Here is a 25956-nt window from a genome sequence, read left to right on the forward strand (position 1 = left end):
TGCCTTAGCGAGTATACTCGCTCATCTCTACTTGCGATCCTCTAGGATTGCAATTTCAGAGACGTGATGTGAGGCAGTTTTGAATCAAAAATGCCTCACAACCGCATGTGAAACGCACATGCCTTAGGCTACGTTCACATGAGAGTACGATTTCGAGCCGATATCGCACTTATCAACGTGCCTTTTACCTGCGGATGCGAGGCGGTATTCATGCAAAAACGCATCGCATTTATGAAATCCCGATCCTCACTTGGGTGTTTAATGCACAACAGAGGATCGCAAGTGTTGGCCATTGATTTCAGTGGGAAACCATGCATTGCACAGCATGCAAGTGTAATAGGATATCATGAAGGCCTTGAGACACTTGACATGACATCACACTTATGAACATGTGTTTTACCCATCGGAGGACAGGTAAGTGTTTCTCATTGATTTCAGTGGGAAACATAACATCGCATTGTCCCATTGAAGACAATTGGCGTTGCGTTCCAAGGGACGCGCCCCCCCCCCCCCCCCCCCAAAAAAAAAAATAGGGCATGTAGCGATTTGTTTTTTACCTCACGGCATTGTTCATGTGTATGACTCCATTCAAAAGAATAGAGTTCATATTCACTTCTCGCAACGCAAAGAACTGGCCCGATGTTCACTCTCGTGTGAATGTAGCCTCAGTGGTAGGAAATTTGAGGAAAAAAGACCATTATAGGTGACTGCAGCTAAAAGGTTGAAAAAGAAACCTTTGCTTCAGACCAGAAGTTCAGTAATGTACAGAGCACCTAACAGTCGTTCCTTTGGTCTCCTCCGCAGAGCAGCGGCACAGCTTAGTCTTTAGTACTGAAGTTTTGTGGATGTCACAAGCCGCTTGCACCTCGCAAACTCCAATTCATGTATCTGATATTATGGCCCAAACGCCTCCCTGAATCTTCAGAATGAAGCTCTACTTGTTATTTCTCCTTTTCACTTGGCACATCTCGGGCTGCCTTAAGAAAGTCGCTTCTCAGGAGACGGTAGAAAAGCACTGCATTCATGGCAGTCATTATGGCCATGCCCACACTGCCGATGGTGTAGGGGAGCAGGGGAACGTTCTCTCTGTTTAACACCAACCACCGCGTCATCCAGGCCAAGGTGCTGATCCGGAAGATGACGTATGTCCCCAGGTTCAGCAGGCTGTTCACTCGATACATGGTGGTTTTTGCTAGATTGGCCATGAGCAGAATTTGCCTGAGATGCAGGAATATGGAGTTAATTTCCACTAGCAAGGCCACCACTGCAAACCCCACGTAGTGATGCAGGAGCACGGATATACCGAAGCAAGTGATGACCTGGAAGAAAGGGGAAACAGTGCGGTCAGAAGAACGCTATAGACTACAGCTCAAGAACGTTCACACATTAACATTACTGCAAATAAATATTTTATCAGATACTCGGCTGAACATGAAGTGTTCTGTTCATCGTAAAGTGCCGACAACTATGGTCATTATTACCGCTATAGTCAGAAAATATAAAAGCTGGAATCTTCTGTGGTTTATCTTTCAGCATGTGCAGCGTACAAAATAAATCTGCTACTACCTGGCAGCTACAGTTCACGCCCCAGAAGGAGACGTAGAATGGAAGGACAGCTTCTCTGTGTGATTATAACAGTGATAAAAGGGATTACAATATCAGAACATTGACCGCCTTAAAGAGAGGCTCTAGTACCCTGTTGTACCACCTCTAGCTTGAAAACAAGATGTGATGCGGGTGGGCATTGAGGCTCTAGTACCCTGCTGTATTGCCTCTAGCTTGGATACAAGATGTGATACGGGTGGGCATGGAGGCTCTAGTATCCTGTTGTATTGCCTCTAGCTTGGATATAAGATGTGATATGGGTGGGCATGGAGGCTCTAGTACCCTGTTTGGCCACTTCTAGCTTGCATGTAAGATGTGATACGGGTGGGCATGGAGGCTCTAGTACCCCGTTTGGCCGCTTCTAGCTTGCATGTAAGATGTGATACAGGTGGGCATTGAGGCTCTAGTACCCTGTTGTACCACCTCTAGCTTGAAAACAGGATGTGATATGGGTAGGCATGGAAGCTCTAGTATCCTGTTGTACCGCCTCTAGCTTGGATACAAGATGTGATAGGGGTAGTCATGGAAGCTCTAGTACCCTGTTGTATCGCCTCCAGCTTGGATACAAGATGTGATACAGGCAGGCATGGAGGCTCTAGTACCCTGTTGAACTGCCTCTAGCTTGGATACAAGATGTGATACAGGCAGGCATGGAGGCTCTAGTACCCTGTTGAACTGCCTCTAGCTAGGATACAAGATGTAATACAGGCAGGCATGGAGGCTCTAGTACCCTGTTTGGCCGCCTCTAGCTTGGGTACAAGATGTGATACGGGTGGGCATGGAGGCTCTAGTACCATTGGGCCACCTCGAGCTTGAATACAAGATGTGATATAGTCAGGCATGGAGGCATACAGGTTCCATACGGTATCCTGTGCCATACTGGCGCATATTTGCTGTAACTGAGCCACTAGATCATACAAAGTCGTAGGCTGTAGAAGTTGGTGTTCCAGATGGTCCCATACATGTTTTACTGACGATAAATATAGCGACCAGGCAGCCACGGAAGTGTGACAATGTTGTGGAGACATTCCTGTGACCCCCTTGTGCGGCCGAGCATTATCCTGCTGGACGATGCCTCTTGGAAGCCGCCATGAGAGGACCACATGTGGCTGCGGTATGTCCTGAACATATCACTGAGCTGTCATTGTCCCTCGTACCACTACTAGGGATGACCGACTGTTATATACAATGGCTCCCCAGACCATCACACCAGTAGTGGGGGCAGGGTGCCGCTCCACAGCAAAGGCAGGATTGAGGCTCTCACTCCTAGATCTCCAGACATGAACAGGGCCGTCCTCGGTGCCCAAAACTAAACCTGGATTTGTCACTGAAGACAACCGGGTTTCACTCTGTAGCATCCAGTTTCATCATTCACGACATCACTACAAATCGAGGCAACAGTGGGTGGGTGTAAAAAGTCATACATGTAATGGCCACTGTGAAACCAAATGTGCTTCAGCCAAGTGCCTGGATATGGTTCCAATAGACACAGGGGTCCCACCTGTCTCTGGATGGTGGATAATGAAACAGTTGGAGCTGCTCGTACTTCTCAGATGATCAGACAATACTCTCTACTGATGGTCTGTCCTGGACATCCTGAGCCCTTTTACCTTGTGTGTCCTCGCACATCCACTGGCCCCACATCTCCTAACAGTCTAGTCAGAACGGCCCAGATGATTAGCAATTCCTCGATAGACCATCCAGCTTCTCTTATTCCAATAATGTGCCTCCTCCTAAACTCTGGTAACGGGGTGAAATCACTTCTCTGCGTCGTAGAGGCGGCTAGTGGTCAACAAGCTCTACACAAGCAGATAAAGAGGGCACACACAAGGAGCCTCTGAGAGCCTATTTATACTCCAAGGGTGGAACCACTGTTAGGGTCTCAGGTGACAAGACCGTTCACCTTATCCCGCCACAACTCTAATAATTTCTGTATCTGGCTGATATGTAACTGTATGCTGAGTTTTGCAGCAAAATGACAACTGGGCTGTACAATTTCTTGCGCGAACAGAGAGATGTGCAGGTCATCAATGACAGCTCTATGGGGATGAATGATCATGTCAGCATTTAGTTGTCCCCATAGGGTAGATAATCTGCCAATGCACACGAAGGGAACAAGCACTGACTGACATAGCCGTTGTCAGTCAGTGGTCGTTAGCACGGGTAGATTATCTGCCTGTGAAAAAGGACCATAAGCAGTAGGGTATATTAAGGTGCTAATGAGCTAGTCACTTCCCATTTATATCTGGGTATTACTGTATCTTGTCACCACCGGAAGTGTGGGTGGTGACAAGTTGCAGGCTGCTTGACAGCCTGAGCAGCCCATTAAAAGCTGGGAGCATGCAGGAGTGCCTCCCCCTGCTCAGGACTCTCAGGTCCTGGCCCTCACCAAGAGCGGCTTCCCCGGCTGCACCGCAGCTTCTTCTCCAGCGGCCTCCCTGCACTGGCAGCATGTGGGACCAGAGAGCACTCGCGGACACTGAGGGAGCAGCGGCGCAGCATCGGGGAGTCCACAGGACATCTCTGGGTGAGAGTGAGAAAGGGGGACCGGGAGGCTGTGGGGACACTGCAGTAAGACAGCACAGGACAGCACTGGGTGACAGTGAGGGAGGGGGTGCTGGGGGGAAGGCTGCAGAGGGAGGCTGGAGGATTAGGGGATAGTGGTGGGTGACAGTCAGGGAGGGGGAGGGTGTGGCAGGGGAAGGCTAGAAAGGGAGTTCAGCTTAGCAGCGTGCCACCAGGGAAGCCGCTATTAGCGAGTGCCAGTGCCCTGCAGCCAATTAAAAACTGGGGGCGTGTGCAGGTGGTCAAGCAGCCTGCATCTTGTCACCACCCACACTTCCGGTGGCAACAAGATACAATAATACCTTACATCTGCATATCATTACTATACTAAACAAAGACTCCTATGACTGTGTTCCCACCGAGCAAAAACAACCTGTGGTTGAAACCCTGCCCAGTCACGACAACCAAGGGCTGCACGATCTTGCCGATAATGTTGGCAAGATCATGTGAGTATCAGCAGCTGAGGTTGGGTAGAACTATCGTTCTTTGCTGTGCAGGAATGTAGCCTAACCTTACGTTGAAACCAACAACCAATACATTGACTGGAATGTTTTTTTGCATCCTACACAAAGTAAAAGAAAGCTGTATATATAACATATTAACCCCTAACGACCACCGATACACCTTTTCACAGCCTCCCTGTGAAATAGAGGCATGGGCCCATGGGTTATTGCAGCTGCAGACTCTCATCTACTGGAGGGGCGGGGGGATCTTAACCCGGGCGCGTGTGCAAAGCAGTCGCCAAAATGGCAGCCCCATGCGGTCGGGGGAATTAAAATCTCCTTGCTTCCGGCTACCAAGCGTAGGCGAGAGCCTCGAGATTTCACGGTGGGGCCGCAATATGTGGTCTCTGGTCACGTGATCCCAGTTATCTAATGGATAATGGCAATCACATAAAACTTAAAAACAGGAAAAAAAAAAGAAAAAGGTAAAGTTTCATCTCCCGTCATAGATCCGATCCATGAGGGGAGGTGAAATTACTTACCTAAGGCCTCCGGTGACGTCCCTCTATGGGATCTTTATCCATGGATCTTTCCCCATTTTTGGTGCATGCACCTGTCAACAAAACGGCAGATGCAAGCGCGGAAGCTGGGGAGGGCCAGGAAAATTTAAAATCTCCTTGCTCCTGGCTACTAAAAGGCAGCTGGGAGCCTAGAGCAGTGGCCAGTGGCCTCCTTCAGTGGTCCCCGGTCACGTGATAAAAAGGTATCGATCTACCTTAGGCCGGTCTCACATGGCTGGATAGAAATTGCGGATTTCGCATGCTTTTGATCCGCGGATCAATCAAATGCATTGCATTACACAATTCTGCTCACATTAGCGGGTCGGAATTACGTAATCCACTCTCAGAAAACAGAACGAAGCATGTTCTATTTTACTGCGGATCTTCACAACATAGAGCCTATTGTGCTCTACGGTCACAGATCAATCCACAGCCCATACGTAGCTACATTGTGTACGGACTGTGGGTACCCGCGTCATCGCCAAGCGACGGCGTGAGAAATATAAACGAGATGTATTGCGCATGACCGCCCGAGTATGCAGTTATGCGCAGTACATGTTTCAGGAGCAGCTTGTTGAGCGCCTTTAGCGTGAGACCGCCGCACCTCAGCAAACTTACGAAGCCTCACAGAGCGCCACTTTTTACACCCCCTGCCTGCCGCGGAGGTCAAGAAATACCCCCCAAAAAGCATGGGAAGAAAAGGGATACCCAGTATTATTGCCCCATGTGCCCATCCCAACCAGGCCCCCCTAATTACCCCTGCCTTCAGACATACCACATAGTTTACATTATAACTTTTATCTAAGATTTAGGGAACGCCAAAAAGGGCACGGTGGGGATTATTTTTAGGAAGTCAATTTTTTTTCTGCACAAGAGTGCAAGTGGGCCTGGAATTTATTCATTTGTGCCCTGAAATCCAATGGGTGTTCCCTCCATTCCTGGCCTAGCCATGTGTCCAGTAAGTAGATTAGGGCTACAATGGGTGTGTTTCTGAACACGGGACAAACAGGGGTATTCATTTTGGGGTGCAAGTCTTCATTCAGATGTGCGCTGTACTAAAAAAAATGAAAATCGTTTTTTTTCCCTTCTGCTTTGCTTAGATAAATTCAAAAGCTGTGGGGTAAAAATACACAGTACACCCCTAGATGAATTTGTTAAGGGGTCTAGTTTTCAAAATGGGGTCATTTTTGGGGGTTCTCCATCATTGTGGCAGCCCAAGGGCTCTACAAATGGGCAATAGGGCCTGAAACCCCTTCAACCAAAATGTCTGTTCTAAAAGTCACTGGCTCCTTTCGGTTTGAGCCCCGCTGTGCATACAGACATAATATTAGGGCCACAATGTGTATGTTTCTGAACACGGAAGAAACAAAGGGATCCATTTGGGGGGAAAAAAATCCTCATTTTCATGTGCACTACAGGAAAAAAAACAAACAAAACAAAACGGTCTTTAAAATGACATATTTGCAAAAATATTAAATTTTATTTTTTTCTCCTCTAAATTGCATTAACTCAAAAAAAAAATTGGGGCGCAAAATACTCATGACACCCCTCAGTGAATACATTAAGGGGTGTAGATTTTAAAATGGGGTATCTATCATTCAAACACCTATGAGCTTTTGCAATCTTGGCTTGGTGCAGGAAAACAAAGCGTTCCTCAAAATGTACATGGAGTCTGGCTTTGCTTTTAATTCTCAGTCATTGTTACAAGGCTTGTATAAAAAGTCTGCCTCTGACTTGAAGGAATGCTGCCTTTCAATAGGTGGCACTGTGGAGGATTTATTCCATCTCCCTTATTTGCATATTACCCAGAGGAGCGTGCATGGCCATTTGAGTCTCCTCACTTAGTTTATAGTATAGTTGCTCTCCCTAAGAAGAAAAGATAGTGTTTCTGACCCCTGTCCCAGGCCTCTCACTAGCAAAGCCTGACTCCTACTGTACACTGATGAAGGGCAAAAACCCTGAAACAGCTGTCTGTACATGGAGTCTGGCTTTGCTTTTAATTCCCAGTCATTGTTACAAGGCTTGTATAAAAAGTCTGCCTCTGACTTGAAGGAATGCTGCCTTTCAATAGGTGGCACTGTGGAGCTGTTCTGCAACATAATCATCTACCGTCTAGGAATCTTATGGGAGAAGGCACATTAAAACCTGACAACATTAGGCAATATACTCAAGGTTTCCTCTTGATTTCCATTGTTCAGCTCAATCACAGAAACCCAACAATCAAAATCACGCAGTGCAGGATCCAGCACGTCACTGAGGCAAACAGCGCCTGATGGAGCTCACTGACTAATACGATGTCCCTTGAGCTTCCGTCATGCCACCGCAATTTTTACAGGACAGAATGGCACTACATGCTGCATTATATAGTATACCAAATCTGTGATAAAGGCCTCCAACGCAGACATGAACAAAGCCTTAAAACATAAGCGTGTCATGGAGTTTATAGCGGGAACATTTATCTTCACGCCAGACCGGACAGCCGTCCCAGCAACTATCGCTACTGTGCTTTCACTCAGGAGAGATACAGGGGGTGAACAAAAATATGGAAACCCCGTACAAAATGCTTATTATGGCATTATAAATCCTATTTCAATAAGTCACGTAGAGACTGACTTTAAAGGGGTTGTCCCGCGGCAGCAAGTGGGTCTATACACTTCTGTATGGCCATATTAATGCACTTTGTAATATACATTGTGCATTAATTATGAGCCATACAGAAGTTATAAAAAGTTTTTTACTTACCTGCTCCGTTGCTGGCGTCCTCGTCTCCATGGTGCCGACTAATTTTCGCCCTCCGATGGCCAAATTAGCCGCGCTTGCGCAGTCCGGGTCTTCTGCAGTCTTCTATGGAGCCGCTCGTGCAGAATGCAGGCTCCGTGTAGCTCCGCCCCGTCACGTGCCGATTCCAGCCAATCAGGAGGCTGGAATCGGCAATGGACCGCACAGAAGAGCTGCGGTCCACGGAGACAGAGGATCCCGGCGGCCATCTTCAGCGGTAAGTATTGAAGTCACCCGAGCGCGGGGATTAAGGTAAGCGCTCCGGTAAGCTTTCTTTACCTCCCTGCATCGGGGTTGTCTCGCGCCGACCGGGGGGGGGGGGTTGAAAAAAAAAAAAACCCGTTTCGGCGCGGGACAACCCCTTTAAGTGGAGGCAATATGACACAGATGCCCCTGGGCAGAAGTGAGCATCTGCCCGAGCAACATGGTTCCATTGGTCAGGGGTTTGAGCCACTCAGTTGCTGTTACCAGCTGGCTCCCAAAACCACCCAGAGCAGGGCAGGAGGTGAAGTAGACACAAATTTGGTCGGAAAACTCTCAGCCACGGAGGTGTCAAAAGGGCGGTTCAGAGCCATCGATTAAAATCCCATGCTGCCTTTTCAGTGCTGCGATAAATGCTGTACAACGCTCCTATTCATTTCAATGGGGCTGCTCACACAAGCGGCAAAGCGCAGCGGTTCCATCTTTGGCTGTTTTCGGCATCACCCATTGAAACTTTACTGCATTTTTTGGCAGCACTAAACGCTCTAGCTAAACTAAACCTAAGAGAAAAGCCATTCAATGGCTGCGATTGGTGCATCCAGCGCTGGCTATGATTGGGTGAGAGGGCTGTCACTGAGCCGATTCAGCCAATCAGAGCAATCTTTTGCTGGGAGGCGGGGAATTCAATCCCCGTCTCTAGCAATAGATGCTTTGCTGGCTTGACAACTGCCCGGCAGCTGACCCGAATCACTGAAAACACTGACGGGGACCCCGACGGCACCTGCAAGGTGAGTATTGACTTTTTTTTCTTCAGCATACTTGGCTGCGTTTTCAGCTGTGCTGAAAATGCAGCCAAACTGCTGACATAACGCATGCCAGCGCTGCTAAATCCGGGCTGAATCTGCAGTAAACGCAGGTTTGAAAAACGCCCGTGTGAGGGAGGCCTAAGTCATTGCAACGCGTTTGTAGTGTTGCAATGAGATTAAAAAAAGCTTCCATTGGAATACATGGGGGAGGGACCCGCACATCACAGAAAGATGGAACAAGCCATGATTTTTTTTATCCCCTTAACATCGCATCAGAGAAAACATCACAGATGGGAAGGAAACCATTGTAAATCATTGGTTTCATATTCTGCTGTTTTACTGACTATCGCAGCAGGCGGAGAAAAAAACAAACAAAAAAAAAACCACAGAATTTTCTCGCCCGTGTGGAGCCAGCCCGAGGAAGAAGCCGCTTAGCAGTCATTCCACTTCAGCTGACTCTAACAGAACGACTAGCGAATACTGAGTGACTTGTGTAGACGGGCCGACAGTCAGCGATGATCACTTGTTTGAGCGATTATTTGGGCGACTACTGACCTGTCGTTTAGTTTAAAGAGGTACAGTGAACACAAAAGGGACACATGCCTAATGATGTTACACCGGCACCCCATATCCCAAAAGGAGAGTAGTGCAAATCCAGATACATACACACCCATGGTTGTTCGGCCAATCAGCGATGCACACATCCATTATATAGGCCCCATACTTGGCCCCCAGGCACCCAACATTTTATAACAACACTTTTTCTAAGAAGTTCCATAACAGGCCTAGAACTAAAAAGGGGAGAAGAAGCGCATGCAGGTCCTGTCTCAAGCAGCTGACAATGAGGCACTTGTCTCTCGTGACTCTCTTGGTATGACGGTTTCTGGCAATTCACCAGTAATTGTGAGCCATGGAAACAATTAGCATAATCTCTTGCATGCAGTCTTGTGGATAGTATGATACTCCATATAGACGGAGGGCGGCCTGTGTTCAGCTGCACAACAAGTGTTGGAAGCATACATACATATATCAGGATTCCTGTGCTCACCTGCACATTTTATGTATCTGTAGGAAGTGCTGACTGGATACTTTTATTTCATGTACATTTGTGGAGGAGCTGCTGCCCCATCTATCATGCACCCTATTTCCGCTTTTGTCTCAAGTCTTTTAGTTAGAGTATACAACTGGATCCCGCTTTCCTGAATGCATTTGAAGGCTTAGGCCCAAGAGAGGCAAGTCTATTAGTGTACGTTCCCATCAAAATAAAGGACGCCTTGACGTGCAACATGGGCACACGTATTTTGATCAAAATGGGTGCATTTTGCATATTAACGCGATTAAGGGCTCTTTCACACGGCTGGCGCCGTAAAAACAAGTAAACGGGCGCACAAATCTAACGTTTCTGCACCCATTCAGAAGGCCCAGGCTCACCGCATATACAGTGGGGCCTTAGCTCTGCCCACGTCCCGTCCCGCCCCCTTCTATTTCTAACAGTGGTGATGGGTGGACAGGGGGCGGGAGCTCTGTGCACTAGCTCCCGTCCCGCTTCCTCCCTTTGCAGAGAGGGGCAGCGTATGTTGGCTGGGCGTGAAAATCAGACAGATATACACCTATTTAACCCCTTAACGACTGCCCCATTGGGAAACTATGTCCTCAGTAAGTGGGCTTTAATCCTAGAGTACGTAGTTTTATGCATCCTCTTTGGATTAATGCCCACTTGCCTGAGGACGTGACAGCTCCATGCTGTCGGTGCCCGCAGGTAGCCGACAGCATGGAGCTGTCATCCCAGAATGCGGGCAGTCCCCCCCGGTATTGCGATCGGCGCTATCCAATGGATAGCGCGAGCGCAAAAAAGTAAATAAAACAGTGAAAAAAGTTAGATATTCAGCTGCCCTGACGGATCGGATGCATCGGGGCAGCTGAAAATTCTCACCAGGCTTGTCGGCGGTGTCCCCGGGAGATCTGGTTGTCCCGGACCCGCCGCCAGCCTTCTGCGCATGCGCGCCAGACGATGACATCACGCGCACATGCAGAAGCCCGGGAGCTCCCGGCAATTTTAAAATCTCCTGGCTCCCGGCTCCTGAAGGTAGCTGGGAACCAGGAGGTGTTACCGGGGACCGCTGTGAGCGGTCCCCGGGCACGCGATCGCCGCTATCCATTGGATAGCGACGATCGCGAAAAAGTTAAAAAAAGATAAAGTTTCAGCTCCCCTCATGGATGGGATCCATGAGGGGAGGTGAAAATACTTACCTTGGGTCCTCTGCGATGTCCCGGGACCCATAGTGCCCGTCTGCGCATGCGCGCCCGATTGACATCGGGCGCATGCACAGAGGGGCTCGAGCCCCGGGAAATTTAAAATCCCTTTGCTCCAGGTTGCCATGTGTAGCCCGGAGCAGAGGGATGTCACTGGGGACATGATCACTGTCATCCAATGGATGACAGTGATCATGTAAAGTTAAAAAAAAAGTGTAAAAAGTAAAAAAAAAGCTTGCATTTCATCTTCCCCCACAGATCATATCTGTGAGGGAGGATGAAATGACGTACCTAAGGCCTGCGGATTTATCCGCGGACCTTACCCCAGCTTCTGCGCACGTGCCCGTAGCCAATATGGCAGGCGCATGCGCAAAAGCTGTGATATTTTAAAATTTCCCTGCTCCTGGCTACAAAACGTAGCCAAGAGCCTGGAGATTTCACGGGGGGCCGCGGTGAGCGGTTCCTGATCACGTGTTCGCCGATATCCAATGGATAATGGCGATCACATAAAAGTTAAAAAAAGGTGAAGCTTCATCTCCCCTCACCGATGCGATCGGTGAGAGGAGATGAAACTTTTTACCGGAGGCCTCCGTATTTGCACCCCGACGCGATCTTCCTCCATGAACTTTCCCGGATTCTGCACATGCGACCGCCGGCAAAACACCGGACACATGCGCAGGAGTCGGGGAGCCCAGGAAAATTAAAATCTCCTTGCTCCCAGGCGACCAATGGTCGCCGAGAGCCTGGAGCAGTGACGGGTGACCTCGTTGAGCGGTCCCCGGTCATGTGATAAAAAAGTAGCGCTCTAACAAAGGCCGGTCTCACATGACCAGATAGGAATTACGGATTCCGCATGCGTCTGATCCGTGGTAATACGCTGATCAAACGCAATAGATTACACAATTCCGCTCACATTAGCGGGTCGGAATTGTGTAATCCACTAGCAGAAAAGCGAACGCAGCATGTTCGATTTTACCGCGGATATCCGCAACATAGAGCCCATTGTGCTCCATTGTCGTGGATATACCCGCTGCCCATACGCAACTATGTTGTATACGGGCTGCAGGTACCCGTGTCATCGCTAAGCGACGGTGCGGGAAATACAAACAACAAAAAAAAAAGTGTACTGCGAATGACCGCATGTGTGAGTAGGCAGTTATGCGCAGTACATTACGCGGCCGTACGCAGGGTCACAGCCGGGCTCACAGATGGGATCCGCTGTGGGCCTCCGCAAGCGAATTCCGCCTATGGCTGCGAGAGCCCGGCATTATTCAGACCGCTACCTGTAATACGCAATTTACAAGAAGCCCCGGAAACGCTCGCCTTCCTGCAGTTCCAGGAGCACCTTGTTGAGCGCCTTCTGTGTGAGACCGCCACACCTCATCAAGCTTACGAAGACTCACAGAACGCCACTTTTTACACCCCATACCCGCTACTGAGATCACAAAATACCCCCAAAAAGCATGAGAGGAGGGGGGATACACGGTTTTATTGCCCCATGTACCCATCCCAACCAGCCTCCGTAATTACCCGTCTTCGGAAATACTACACAGTTCACATTATTACTTTTATCTAAGATTTGGGGAACGCCGAAAAGGGCGGAGCGGTAGGGGGGATATTTTTTTAAGGTGTCAATTTTTATTCCGTACAAGTGGGCAATGGGGCCTGTAATTTATTCAGTTGTGCCTTGCAATCCAATGGGTGTTCCCTCCATTATGGGCCTAGCCATGTGTCCTGTAAGTAGATTAGGGCCACAATGGGTATGTTTTTGAACACGGGACAAACGGGGGTATCCATTTTGGGGTGAACGTCTTCATTCCTATGTACATTGTACAAAAAAAACTGTTTTTAAATTGACGAAATTGCCAAAAAAATGAAAATAGTAATTTTTTCCTTCTGCTTTGCTTAGATTTATTCAAATACTGTGGGGTCAAAATATGCAGTACACCCCTAGATGAATTCGTTAAGGGGTCTAGTTTTTAAAATGGGGTCATATGTGGGGGTTCTTTATCGTTTTGGCTGCATAAGTGGGCGATGGGGCCTGGAATTTATTCCGTTGTACCCTGAAATCCAATGGGTGCTCCTTCTATTATAGGCCTAGCCATGTGTCCTTTAAGTAGATTAGGGCCACAAGGGGTATGGTTCTGAACACGGGACAAACAGGGGTATCCATTTTGGGGTGAAAGTCTTCATTCCTATGTGTGCTGTACAAAAAAAAAAAACAGTTTTTAAATTGATACAACTGCCAAAAAAATAAAATTGTAATTTTTTTTCCTACTGCTTTGCTTAGCTTTATTCAAAAATTGTAGTGTAAAAATACACCCCTAAATAAATTCGTTAGGGGGTCTAGTTTTCAAAATGCGGTCATTTGTTGGGGTTCTCTGTCGTTTTGGCCGCTCAAGGGCTCTACAAGTGTGCTATGGGGCCTAAATATTCATGCTAAATTTCTGTTCTGAAAGCCACCGACTACTCCTTTCATTTTGGGTCCCGTTGTGCATCCAGACAAAAGATTAGGGCCACAATGGGTATGTCTCTGAACACGGGATAAACGGGGGTATCCATTTTGGGGTGTAAATCCTCATTTTCATGGGCACTATAGGAAAAAAATATGTCTTTAAAATGACATATTTGCAAAAATATGAAATTTTATTTTTTCGCCTCTAAATTTTATTAATTCCTGAAAAAAAACCTGTGGGGTCAAAATACTCATGACCCCCCTCAGTGAATACACTAAGGGGTGTAGTTTTTAAAATGGGGTCATTTGGGGGGTATCTATTATTCTGACACTAATGAGCCTTTGCAAACTTGACTTGGTGCAGGAAAACAAAGAGTTCCTCAAAATGCTGAAAAGTAATGTTAAATTTGTATGTCCTCTAAATGGTTAAAAAAAAAAAAAAAAAAAAACAAACAAAAAAAAAAAAAAACACAAAACTTTTTCAAATGTACATTCAGAATAAAGTAAACAGATGGAAATATATATCTTATAAAAATTTGTACAGTATGTTTGGACATATTTGAGATATTACAGTTGAAAATGTGAAAAAAAAGAATTTTTTTCAAAATTTTCCCAATTTTGGCGCTTTTAATAAATATACACGAATTATATCAGTCTCTTTTTACAACCAAAATAAAGTACAACATGTGGCGAAAAAACAATGTCAGAATCACTTGGATATGTAAAGCCTTCACAGAGTTATGTTAAGTGACACGTGTCAGATTTCCAAAATTTGGCTCCGTCACTAAGGCGCAAACAGGCTTCGTCACTAAGGGGTTAAATAAGCCCTGAGGCTCAGGGCCAAGCACCACAAATTTACAGTGCTGGGTCCCTAATGGGTTAAGTGTTAGGCAGGGATCACATGAACATGCAGTAATACGCTGAGTAAATTGCAGCTTTTTACTGGCACGGGGGACTGCATATCCCAGCGTATTGTCGGGTTTTTGCCTGCGAATGAACAGCGTATTTTACGCACGCGGTCCTGCACTGGCTTCTTCATTTTTATTTAAACTTTCTAATTAAAATAGAACATGCTGGGGTTTTTTTTTTTTACTCACATAATATACGCAATCTGGAACAATGAAAAATCGATGTACTTCCATTGAAGCCATTCACCGTATATCATGCGTGCGTACATTGCGCTAGAATACACAATTCAAGTCGGTTTGTGTGACCCTGGCCGTAGGCTGCATCATGTTATGAGACTTTGATGGAAGCCGTAAGTCATGATCTTAGATAACAGGGTGGGAGGAGTGGGTTCTTTAAGGTCACTTTAAATGTATCACCTGATAAGGGAGATTTACAAAGGGCTGAGTTTGATAATATGTCCTGACAGCAAACATTCTCTTCAGCATTGCCACATTCCTGTAATCCCTGGTTATAAAAGCTCACATTTCACACACAGACGTCTCTTCCTGCATGCTAAATTATACAATCTTACAGCATTGGGTAATCTGCAGCCGCCCCAAGAATGTGGTGAGGAGCGATCCGTGTAATCATGGGAATAATGCGCTAAAAATAAATGACTCGATACAGAAAACAGAACTAATAATGATCACGGCCGGTATTGCCAGGAGTATACATATAGTAGGTATCCAACGCCTTGTGGTGGCAACCGCCTTAATAGAAACTTCTGCACTCAGAAAGTTGGCAGCTTTTCACGTAGTAGGTTTATGTTGCTGCTCTCCTTGGGGGGAGAAAAAAAAATCTAAAAACATCTTACGAGCTCGTATGCATGATAGTAAAAATAAAAAAAGAATCATGTCAACCATAACAAGCAAAGAAAAAAAAATTATATTTGTGATCTGGTACTTGTAAATATTCTGTAACTGTACAATGTAAGGCTTCATTTACACGGGCGTATATCGGCCGCGTTTTCACAGCCAGCCGATACACGCCACCCATCTGAGGCATTTATTTTCAATGCCTCAGTTCAGACGCGCAATTTGTCAGGGCGTAAATACGGCCAGCTGGCAGAGATGGCACAGATGGTGCGCATTCTGGCCGGCCACTTCTGGAACCATCTTTTCCGGAAGGTTCCATAGACTCCTATGGGAGCCTATGAGAGCTGCCGGCAAAGGGGGAGGGGTCTCCTAATCTTCCACCCCCTTCCCTCCTCCTTTCCACCATTTGCCGACTGTCTGCAATTGGAAGGGCGGGAGCTAGTGTGCTGAGCTCCTGGTCTGTCCCATTGCTGGCAGCAGACAAGGGGCAGGAGTTTAGCACACTAGCTCCCGCCCCGCCCCGCCCTGCCTGATGGTGTTCTGGGTGCGGCATATAATAGCTGCATTCGGACGTCTGAACAGGCGTTAAAACGGGAGTTTTAACACCCGTTCACGCAATTTTTAGCCGTGCTGTGCCTGTGACACGGCCAGACGAAAATCTTCACGCCCGTGTGAATGAGCCCTAAAAATGTGCTCCCTACAATGTTACAATATAGTTTCTACACTGCACCTGCGTATATAGGAATACACATGAGCTTCATTGGACTCATCGCCAGTCCAGACCTGCAAGATTTCAAAAGTAAGATTTGCAAAATCACTAAGGCCGGCTGCACACGGCCTTAGTGACCACTGAAATCAGAGTGCCTGTCACTATATGCTGCTGCCTGCAGCCGGGGCAGCTTAGGGGAACTGACAGGTGCAGCGATCACATGACTAGGGCAGATTTTCATCCTCTGAAAGTAAGGCGTCATGTCCACTGGCACGCACGGATGGCATGCGCCGTGCCATTTTTCCCGCTGTTCCGCAACACATTCACAGTGTTAGCTGCGGGCGTTCCGCGGTTCCGGACGTCTTCCATTGACTATAATGGAAGCCGTCCCTGCGGGATACCCAGAAAAATGAAGCATGCTGCGTTTTTTTTTTCCTGGCGTGTGATCCGCCAGGGGAAAAAAAAGACATAATTTATATACTTGCGGATGCCCAATGATAGGGCATATTGAACTGCGGACCAGCCCTGCAGATTCCACAATTCAATAGCATCTTTCCCCCAAGCGAACTAGAAAGCAGAACCATATGATGAAAGATTGCAGAATTACCTACCACCGTGTGATGGAAGAGCAGCTCCCAGGACTGAAGCAGTTTTTGGTTCTGCAGCATATCCACAAAATCATGGATGAAATAACCTAAAATAAAAACAAGGGGCAGAGGGTTTTAGTCATTCTGAAATGATCGGTCATCACCATGTGCTTCTACGGCAATTTGTTTTTTTCTTCCAAACCAAAGTTAATTGGTTCATAAAATAAAAAGGATAATTTTTATTAAGATCCTTTTTAAAAGACATATATGGGCTATACGGACTCACACAACATAAACACAAAGGGATGTCACAGTATCCCTTCCACACAACAACTAATGATTTTTTAGGTAGGAAGGTCCTGATGGTAGTAAATGACAAGGACACTTCGTAGTGTGATCAAAATTGACCAATTATGATGAAACCTACGAAAGGTAGTAATAGACTCATAAGATTATCCACAAATATTTCATGATAATCTGGGAGATATATATGAGTCTATTTGTTCCGCTCAACTTCGGGCCCGAACTGAGCCCGAAGTTGAGCGGAACAAATAGACTCATATATATCTCCCAGATTATCATGAAATATTTGTGGATAATCTTATGAGTCTATTACTACCTTTCGTAGGTTTCATCATAATTGGTCAATTTTGATCACACTACGAAGTGTCCTTGTCATTTACTACCATCAGGACCTTCCTACCTAAAAAATCATTAGTTGTTGTGTGGAAGGGATACTGTGACATCCCTTTGTGTTTATGTTGTGTGAGTCCGTATAGCCCATATATGTCTTTTAAAAAGGATCTTAATAAAAATTATTATTTTAGTCTATAACTGTGAAGGGCGTAACTGAAGTTTCTATAGACTTACCTGCTTCTGTGAAATAGTTAAAATAAAAAGGAGTTTCCTGTAACTGAAGACAGAATTTGGTTTGCAGAAAGTTACCCCTAAGTTATGTCCACATGATACGAAACCTCCGTGACTCGGAACGCCGTTCTCAAGTCAAACTTCAATGCATGTCCTCTATGAAACGCCACAGTGTTACCAAATAAAACATACGCGGGTGCAATAGGCATCCCTGACCCGGGTTCATTACGTGATGGCATAATCTCTTTAATGGCTCACAGAAACACCAGAGCCTTCATGCACTGCTGTACCAGCTCAGTCACACTGTATATATGGAGATGCTCTCCCTTAGAAATAATGCTCCTAGGGGTATATACCTCTGTAGATGCAAGCCAGAGGAGAGATATACTTGTCGGAGGTATAGTGGGAAGATGCAAGCTGTAACCGCTTCATATGTGTGTATGACCCCTACAGTCAGTAAGATAATACACTCATCCTCTCTGTAGTCCCTATGTTGTATCTTTATTAGTTCGTCTTGGTTTTAATTTCCTCTTTCACATGCCATCTTCAAAGAGCGACTCATGAAGCCACTGCAGTTTGTTTTTAAAGAATCCAAGGAATGTGTCCGGCGGCTGCGTGAATGATGCGGATGCACGCTTGTTTCTTGTGATCATTGATAATTATTTTTATAAAACAAAAGTGGGTTCTTTTTTTAAAATACACAATATCTCCTTTGTTTCAATGAATCTTTTCTATATTCGTTGTCTATGGGTCAGGAGACATCCCAAGGAAATACACTCCTTGTCAAAGAAATAGAGCACCTAGGAGTTGTCGGAATGGAATGAAACTTTCTCCGTATGATTGTAACATTGATATAAGTGATGACAATATCAGAGCTAAAGGAGAATGTATGTACTAACCCCTTGAAGGGAGGCTCCAGTGCCCTGTTTTACTGCCTCTAGCTTGGATGTAAGATGTGATAAAGGCGGGTATGGAGCTTCAGTACCCTGTTGTACCGCCTCTAGCTTGTATACAAGATGTGATACGAGCAGACATGGAGGCTCTAGTACCCTGTTGTACCGCCTCTAGCCTGGATGCACAATGAGATACGGTCGGGCATGGAGGCTCTAGTACCCTGTTGTACCACCTGTAGCTTGGATACAAGATGGGATACAGGCGGGCATGGAGGCTCTTCTAGGTATAGAGTCTCGTTTTGCGCAGAGTGTTAAGGCAGCAGAAATGCAGTCCTAAGCTCTCATTCATGACCTGAAGGTGGAGGGTTTAATCAACCTTCTGATGGTAAAATGAGTACCCAGCTTGGTGGGGTGGGGGGTGGTGGGGAAATAACCTGAAAGCGCTGCGGAATTCGTTGGGAGTTATACAAATAACAAGGTTTATTTTATTTATCTTACCCTGTTGGGCTGCCTCTAGCATGGATACAAAATGTGATACCAGTGGGTAAGGAGGCTCTAGTGCCGTGTTGTACTTGTATCCAAGCTAGAGACAGGTGTGATACAGGCGGGCTTGGAGGCTCTAGTACCCTGTTATAGCACCTCTAGCTTGGACATAAAATGTGGTACAGGTGGGCGTGGAGGCTCTAGCACCCTGCAGTAACTCAGCCTCTAGATCATACAAACTAATAGGCTGTCAAAGTTGGCATCCCAGATGGTCCAAGACATGTTCTATTGGTGATAAATCTGGTGACGGGGCAGACCACGGAAGTGCGACAGTGTTGTGGGGACATTTCTGTGACCCCCTTGTGTGTGCGACCGAGCATTAACCTACTGACAAATGTCTCTTGGAAACCCTGCCATATCTAGTCACTGAGCTGTCATTGTCCGTGTACCACCACTAGGGGTGACTGACTGTTCTATCCGATGGCCCCCCAGGCATATCAGCCTTTTACTTCCCACTTTTGAACAAGCCAACCTAAACAACTAATGACCGTGAATCAGCCAAACCAAATAATCAATCACTGTGAATCAACCAACTCAAATAACCAATCACCGGGAATGAGTAAATCCAAACAACCAAACAGGTTGCGATTGGTGTGGATTTGGGGAGTAATATAGATATATGCGCCCCCCAGACCATCACGCCAGCAGTGGGGGCAGTGTACCACTCCACAGCAAAGGCAGGATTGAGGCGTTCACCCCGCAGTCTCTAGACACGAACATGGCCGTCATCAGTGCCCAAACTAAACCTGGATTTGTCACTGAAGACAACCCATTTCCACTCCTTAGCAGTCCAGTTTTATCGTTCATGACACCACTGCTAACAGAAGCGACGGTGCGTTGTTGTCAAAGGCTGTACATTTAATGGGAGCCGTGAGACCGCATGTCCTTCAGCCATGCACCTGGAAATAGTTCTGACAGACACAGGGGTCTGTCATGATGGTTGTCACCTGTCTCTGGATGGCCGACAATGAAACAGTTGGAACTGCTTGTGCTTGTTGGCCGATCAGATGATCCTCTCTACTGGTGGTCTGTTGAAGGCTTCCTGAGCCCAGTCGTCTTATGTGTGTGCCCTCAGGCATCCACTGGTCCCAACAGCCTGGTCAGAACGGCCCAAGTGACAGCAATTCATCGATACGACCATCTAGTTTCTCGCATTTCAATAATGCGCCCCCTCTCAAACTACGGTAACTGGGCGAAATCTCCCCAAATGTGTTGTAGGGGTGTCTGGTAGTCAACAAGCTCTACACAAGCGGACGAACAGATCACTGCACACAAGGAGCCTTTTATAGGCCAAGGGTGGAACCACTTTTAGGACCTCAGGTGACAAGACCATTCATGTAATCACATCACAAGTCTAACCATTTGTAGATCTACTTGAGATGTAACTGCATGCCGGGTTTTGCAGCAAAACGACTACTTGTAGGCAATGGATTCTTTTGGGACAAAGTGTAAAACCAGAGTATGATGCCGGTGGAATATAGTAACGAGTGGCATTTCTAATGATGTTATACATAAACTGCTATGTATCTACTGAGTCTTTCTACTGTGTGTAAATAGTAACAATATAAGGTGGGTTTGTTATCTTTTTTATTTTTGCGTTTTTTTAATGCATTTTAAGCCAAATCTAGAAGTGGATCCAGTGGGAAAGAGAAATTTAAGTCCCTCTTGTATATTTCCAAAATATTTTGAATTCCGTTTCGGCGTTACAAACATGTGAATCACATGGGGTTCCAATAGTTAAAATAATATAAAATGCATTACACTCACATGTAAATCGCATGGCATGCAAATACTACGTGGGGGGTGGAGGGGGTTTGCTACCATAGGAAATAATGGGTAATTCTTGAACAAGAATTACCCAAAAGTAGGACATGCTGCAATTTTCTGCCCCTGGATTCGTATTCAGAGACAAAAATCGCTCATGTGTATAAACCCATTGAAAATAATGCATCCTTTTACCGTGCGATATTGCAATTGGATGGAATTTGCGCAGCAAAACGGCTTGTGTAAATGTACCCCAACTATTCAAACCATATGCCATTTTTTTTCTTCTTTCCATGCCCATAAAAAAGGCATGCATATAGATACGAATCTCGTGTGTTTAATGCCCAAACGCTTTGTATATACAAGAATCGCAGAAACAACTAGTGCAATGTGGGTGAGATTTTCACTGGTCTACACTACACTCACCCGTGTAAATACACCCTAATTTTGCGGCATTTAACCCTTTGCAATCCAATTTTGGATTTAGGGTTTCCTAGGGGGTTTTCTCTTTCTGCTATTATACAATGGCGCCATCTGCTGGCTAGAGCCAGTACTGCGGTATATGACATGCCAGCGAGGCCCCCCCCCCCCGACAACAGAGCGGCCTGTAATATACAGTAAGAATACCCTGCTGGACGTCTTCTGACATCGGAGCTGTACAGGCTTCAATAAGACTGTTGGAAGATGTCAGACAGTGGATTCGAAAGGGTTAATCTATGGTACTGGCTAGGAAGAAGTGCAAGAAAATGAGCTAACCTACTGAGACCGCAACGAGAGTGTGCGAGGAGCAGGAATGTGTGGACACCAGGTCTTCTGCCATCTCGGGGTGCAGGTAAAACCTGCAGAAAGAAACAGAAAGAAAGAAGATGACATTTCCAAATATACATGATCAGTATCCCCCCCCCCCCCCCCTTTTACCATCAGCCTCGGTCTCCGCCGTCCGTTTACAGACAGTTGTGACGTCCCGTAAACCTGCTGTCAACTAATGACTATTTTAGGTGAGCTGCAACAGTGACAAACAAACAAATCCCCCCTCGTCACCCAGTGTCTACATGGGACAAGTGTTGCTAACATCTGAGTGTATATGCAGAGGATCGTATACACAGTACAGATCTCAATGGGCTCAGTGCAGCCAAAGCCACAGAGATCATAGTCCAGTCGTCATGTCCCTCCGGGCACAGACTACTTCTGGAGTGTAAAAGTTTTTGTTACAGAGATAACAGGGCAATAACAATCTTCATGCTCTGTGTCGACTCCTCTATGGGACCTTTCACAAGAGACCGAATTCACCCTCTATGTGCAGTACAACACGGAAAACAATACTCTTAGGCCGCGTTCACACAGGGCAGAATCTCCTCATGTCCTTAAGTCCGAGATTAGGGCTTATTCACACGTCCGTATATTGAACGGGTTTACACGCCCGGCCAATATACGGTGTCCTTTTCTGCAGAGGAAGGAGGCGGGCCGGGCCGGGATCAGTGCACTCAGCTCCCGCCCCTCGTCACTGTTTGGAATGGAAGGGGTGGGACACGGCGGAGAGAAAGGGCATTATAGGATACAAGTCTTAGGTTAATTGTTAATCCTGGTATACAGGCAGGTAGGAACTATTAGGGGTTGATCCAGGGAACAGTCTGATTGCCATTAGGGAGTCGGGAAGGAATTTTTTCCCCAAAAGGGCTAATTGGCTTCTGCTCTTGGGGGTTTTGCCTTCCTCTGGATCAACAACACAGTAGGATAGACAGGCTGGACTAGATGGACATTGTCTTCATTCAGCCTTACATACTATGTTACTATGTTACCACCGCCCCCTCCCATTGTAAACCGCGACAAGGGAAGGAGAGAGGGCGGGAGCTGAGTGCACTGATCCCGATGCGGCCCACCTCCCCCCCCCCCTGCAGAAAGGGACACTGTATATCGGCCGGGAGTGAAAACCCACCCGATATACAGAGTGTGAATAAGCCCTTAAAGGGGTTGTCCTGCGCCGAAACGGGTTTTTTTTTTTTCAACCCCCCCCCCCGTTCGGCGCGAGACAACCCCGATGCAGGGAAGTAAAGAAAGTTTACCGGAGCGCTTACCTTAATCCCCGCGCTCCGGTGACTTCAATACTTACCGCTGAAGATGGCCGCCGGGATCCTCTGTCTTCGTGGACCGCAGCTCTTCTGTGCGGTCCACTGCCGATTCCAGCCTCCTGATTGGCTGGAATCGGCACGTGACGGGGCGGAGCTACACGGAGCCGCTCTCTGGCACGAGCGGCTCCATAGAAGACTGCTGAAGACCCGGACTGCGCAAGCGCGGCTAATTTGGCCATCGGAGGCCAAAAATTAGTCGGCACCATGGAGACGAGGACGCCAGCAACGGAGCAGGTAAGTAAAAAACTTTTTATAACTTCTGTATGGCTCATAATTAATGCACAATGTATATTACAAAGTGCATTATTATGGCCATACAGAAGTGTATAGACCCACTTGCTGCCTCGGGACAACCCCTTTAAGCAGCAAAGTGGGTGAGATTTGCAAAAATCTCGCTCACGCACTACGGACAGGCTGCTGCGGCCAAGCAGTGCCGAAACTGACGTGCCATGCAGAAATCAAAGCCGCGGCATGGCAATTGTATTGCCGGATAAGAGGTGTAAAACAGGCAGCTACCAGAGCAGTAGATGGCGGTGGGATGTGGCAATGACGTGTCCTGTTGTATATGACCTGCCATGTATCTCCTGCGTGTAAATAGGAACAATATAAGGGGGGTTTCTCATCTTTTTAATTTTTTTTGCAGTTTTTTAAAATGTATTTTTAAGCCAAATCCAGCAGTGGATCCAGCAGGCTCTCCTCTCGATGGGGAGAGATTCCCGCAGCGCAATACAGGCGGACAAGCTGCTTCAATCCCGCGCCATTTTGAAGCTGCCTTTTCGCTGTGGAATTCTCATGGAATTTCCCTGCAGTCCCACGGTGGACATTCCACGAGATTTTCGTCCTGTGTGTGTCCCAGGCAGCGCCTCAGTGGTTGGCCGCGCGCGTCCCGGGCAGCGCCTCGGTGGCTGCCCGCGCGCGTCCCGGGCAGCGCCTCGGTGGCTGCCCGCGAGCGTCCCGGGCAGCGCCTCGGTGGCTGCCCGCGAGCGTCCCGGGCAGCGCCTCGGTGGCTGGCCGCGCGCGCCCCGGGGACCGCCTCGGTGGCTGGCCGCGCGCGCCCCGGGGACCGCCTCGGTGGCTGGCCGCGCGCGCCCCGGGGACCGCCTCGGTGGCTGGCCGCGCGCGTCCCATGGAGCGCAGTAGCGTTGGCCGCGCGCGTCCCGGGGAGCGCAGTAGCGTTGGCCGCGCGCGTCCCGGGGAGCGCAGTAGCGTTGGCCGCGCGCGTCCCGGGGAGCGCAGTAGCGTTGGCCGCGCGCGTCCCGGGGAGCGCAGTAGCGTTGGCGGTGTGTTCCGAAACACTACATGGTTATCTATACACAGCCCCTCTCTCACCCCAGCAGCGCCCGCACACACAGCCCCTCTCTCACCCCAGCAGCGCCCGCACACACAGCCCCTCTCTCACCCCAGCAGCGCCCGCACACACAGCCCCTCTCTCACCCCAGCAGCGCCCGCACACACAGCCCCTCTCTCACCCCAGCAGCGCCCGCACACACAGCCCCTCTCTCACCCCAGCAGCGCCCGCACACACAGCCCCTCTCTCACCCCAGCAGCGCCCGCACACACAGCCCCTCTCTCACCCCAGCAGCGCCCGCACACACAGCCCCTCTCTCACCCCAGCAGCGCCCGCACACACAGCCCCTCTCTCACCCCAGCAGCGCCCGCACACACAGCCCCTCTCTCACCCCAGCAGCGCCCGCACACACAGCCCCTCTCTCACCCCAGCAGCGCCCGCACACACAGCCCCTCTCTCACCCCAGCAGCGCCCGCACACACAGCCCCTCTCTCACCCCAGCAGCGCCCGCACACACAGCCCCTCTCACCCCAGCAGCGCCCGCACACACAGCCCCTCTCTCACCCCAGCAGCGCCCGCACACACAGCCCCTCTCTCACCCCAGCAGCGCCCGCACACACAGCCCCTCTCTCACCCCAGCAGCGCCCGCACACACAGCCCCTCTCTCACCCCAGCAGCGCCCGCACACACACAGCCCCTCTCACCCCAGCAGCGCCCGGACTCACAGCCCCTCTCACCCCAGCAGCGCCCGGACTCACAGCCCCTCTCACCCCAGCAGCGCCCGCACACACAGCCCCTCTCTCACCCCAGCAGCGCCCGGACTCACACAGCCCCTCTCTCACCCTAGCAGCGCCCGCACACACAGCCCCTCTCACCCCAGCAGCGCCCGGACTCACACAGCCCCTCTCACCCCAGCAGCGCCCAGCTCCCGGACACCACGCTGTGCAGGAACGACGTCCAGATGTTCCGCCACTTCCATGTGTTCCGCAGCGCAGAGCCCGGCGCGGGCAGCAGGGTCTCCAGCCGAGCATTCAACAGGCGGAAGCAGAGGAAGGAGGCTGCGGTGACGAGGAGCCCGCGCTCCATGGAGCCGGCAGATGTGTCCGCGAGTAACGGGACGGCGCAGATACTTCCCGCTTCTTCCTCAGCCCCCTCCGCCGGCTTTATCGGAGCTCCAACAAGCAGCCGCCCGGGCAGCAGACTGGTGCCCCCGCCCCTCCCGTCCCCATGGTGATGTCTCCTCCGCGCCCTGGAGACCCGCAGACAGCTCACGCGTTATGTGTGCGGCTCCCCGCGAGGCCGGTGGTCGGGGCTCGGCAGTGACTGCTGGGGTGGCGGGGCCGCTCCTCATGAGGGGCGCTGTAATGCATTCTACATCTATGGGGTTTACACTGATAACTGTCAGCTCATCAGAAGTATTTGTCACGGAAAACCCTTTAAGCCAGAGCAACCAGTGTCAGGCAGCTGCTGCCAGGGCAGACAGGATCATGGGGGGCATCAAAAGAGGTCATGGGGCGCATGATGAGAACATTGCTCTTCCTCTTTACAAGTCACTGGTCAGACCACACATGGAATATTGTGGACAGTTTGGGGCACCAGTACTCAAGAAGGACGTATCAGAGCTTGAGCAGATACAAAGGCGGGCAACTAACGTAATAAACAGAATGGGTGGACTGCAATACCGAGAGAGGTTATCAAAATTAGGGTTATATAGTTTAGAAAAAGTGCGGCTGAGGGGCGACCTAAT

At 48.5% G+C, this 25956-nt stretch overlaps 1 protein-coding gene across 1 annotated transcript; it reads right to left on the minus strand.

Moving 5' to 3' along the window:
- Positions 1-527: 527 nt before the first annotated feature.
- On the minus strand, positions 528-25408 carry TLCD2 (TLC domain containing 2). The gene is made up of 4 exons (XM_066599684.1): positions 25120-25408; positions 21549-21631; positions 16750-16832; positions 528-1319 (listed from the first exon to the last, which is right to left on the minus strand). The coding sequence occupies exons 1-4, from the start codon at positions 25293-25295 to the stop codon at positions 942-944; spliced, it is 720 nt and encodes a 239-aa protein (XP_066455781.1). The 5' UTR covers positions 25296-25408; the 3' UTR covers positions 528-941.
- Between the last annotated feature and the right edge of the window lie 548 nt (positions 25409-25956).

This window comes from Eleutherodactylus coqui, chromosome 4, assembly GCF_035609145.1.
Source record: "Eleutherodactylus coqui strain aEleCoq1 chromosome 4, aEleCoq1.hap1, whole genome shotgun sequence".
Classification (NCBI taxonomy): domain Eukaryota; kingdom Metazoa; phylum Chordata; class Amphibia; order Anura; family Eleutherodactylidae; genus Eleutherodactylus; species Eleutherodactylus coqui.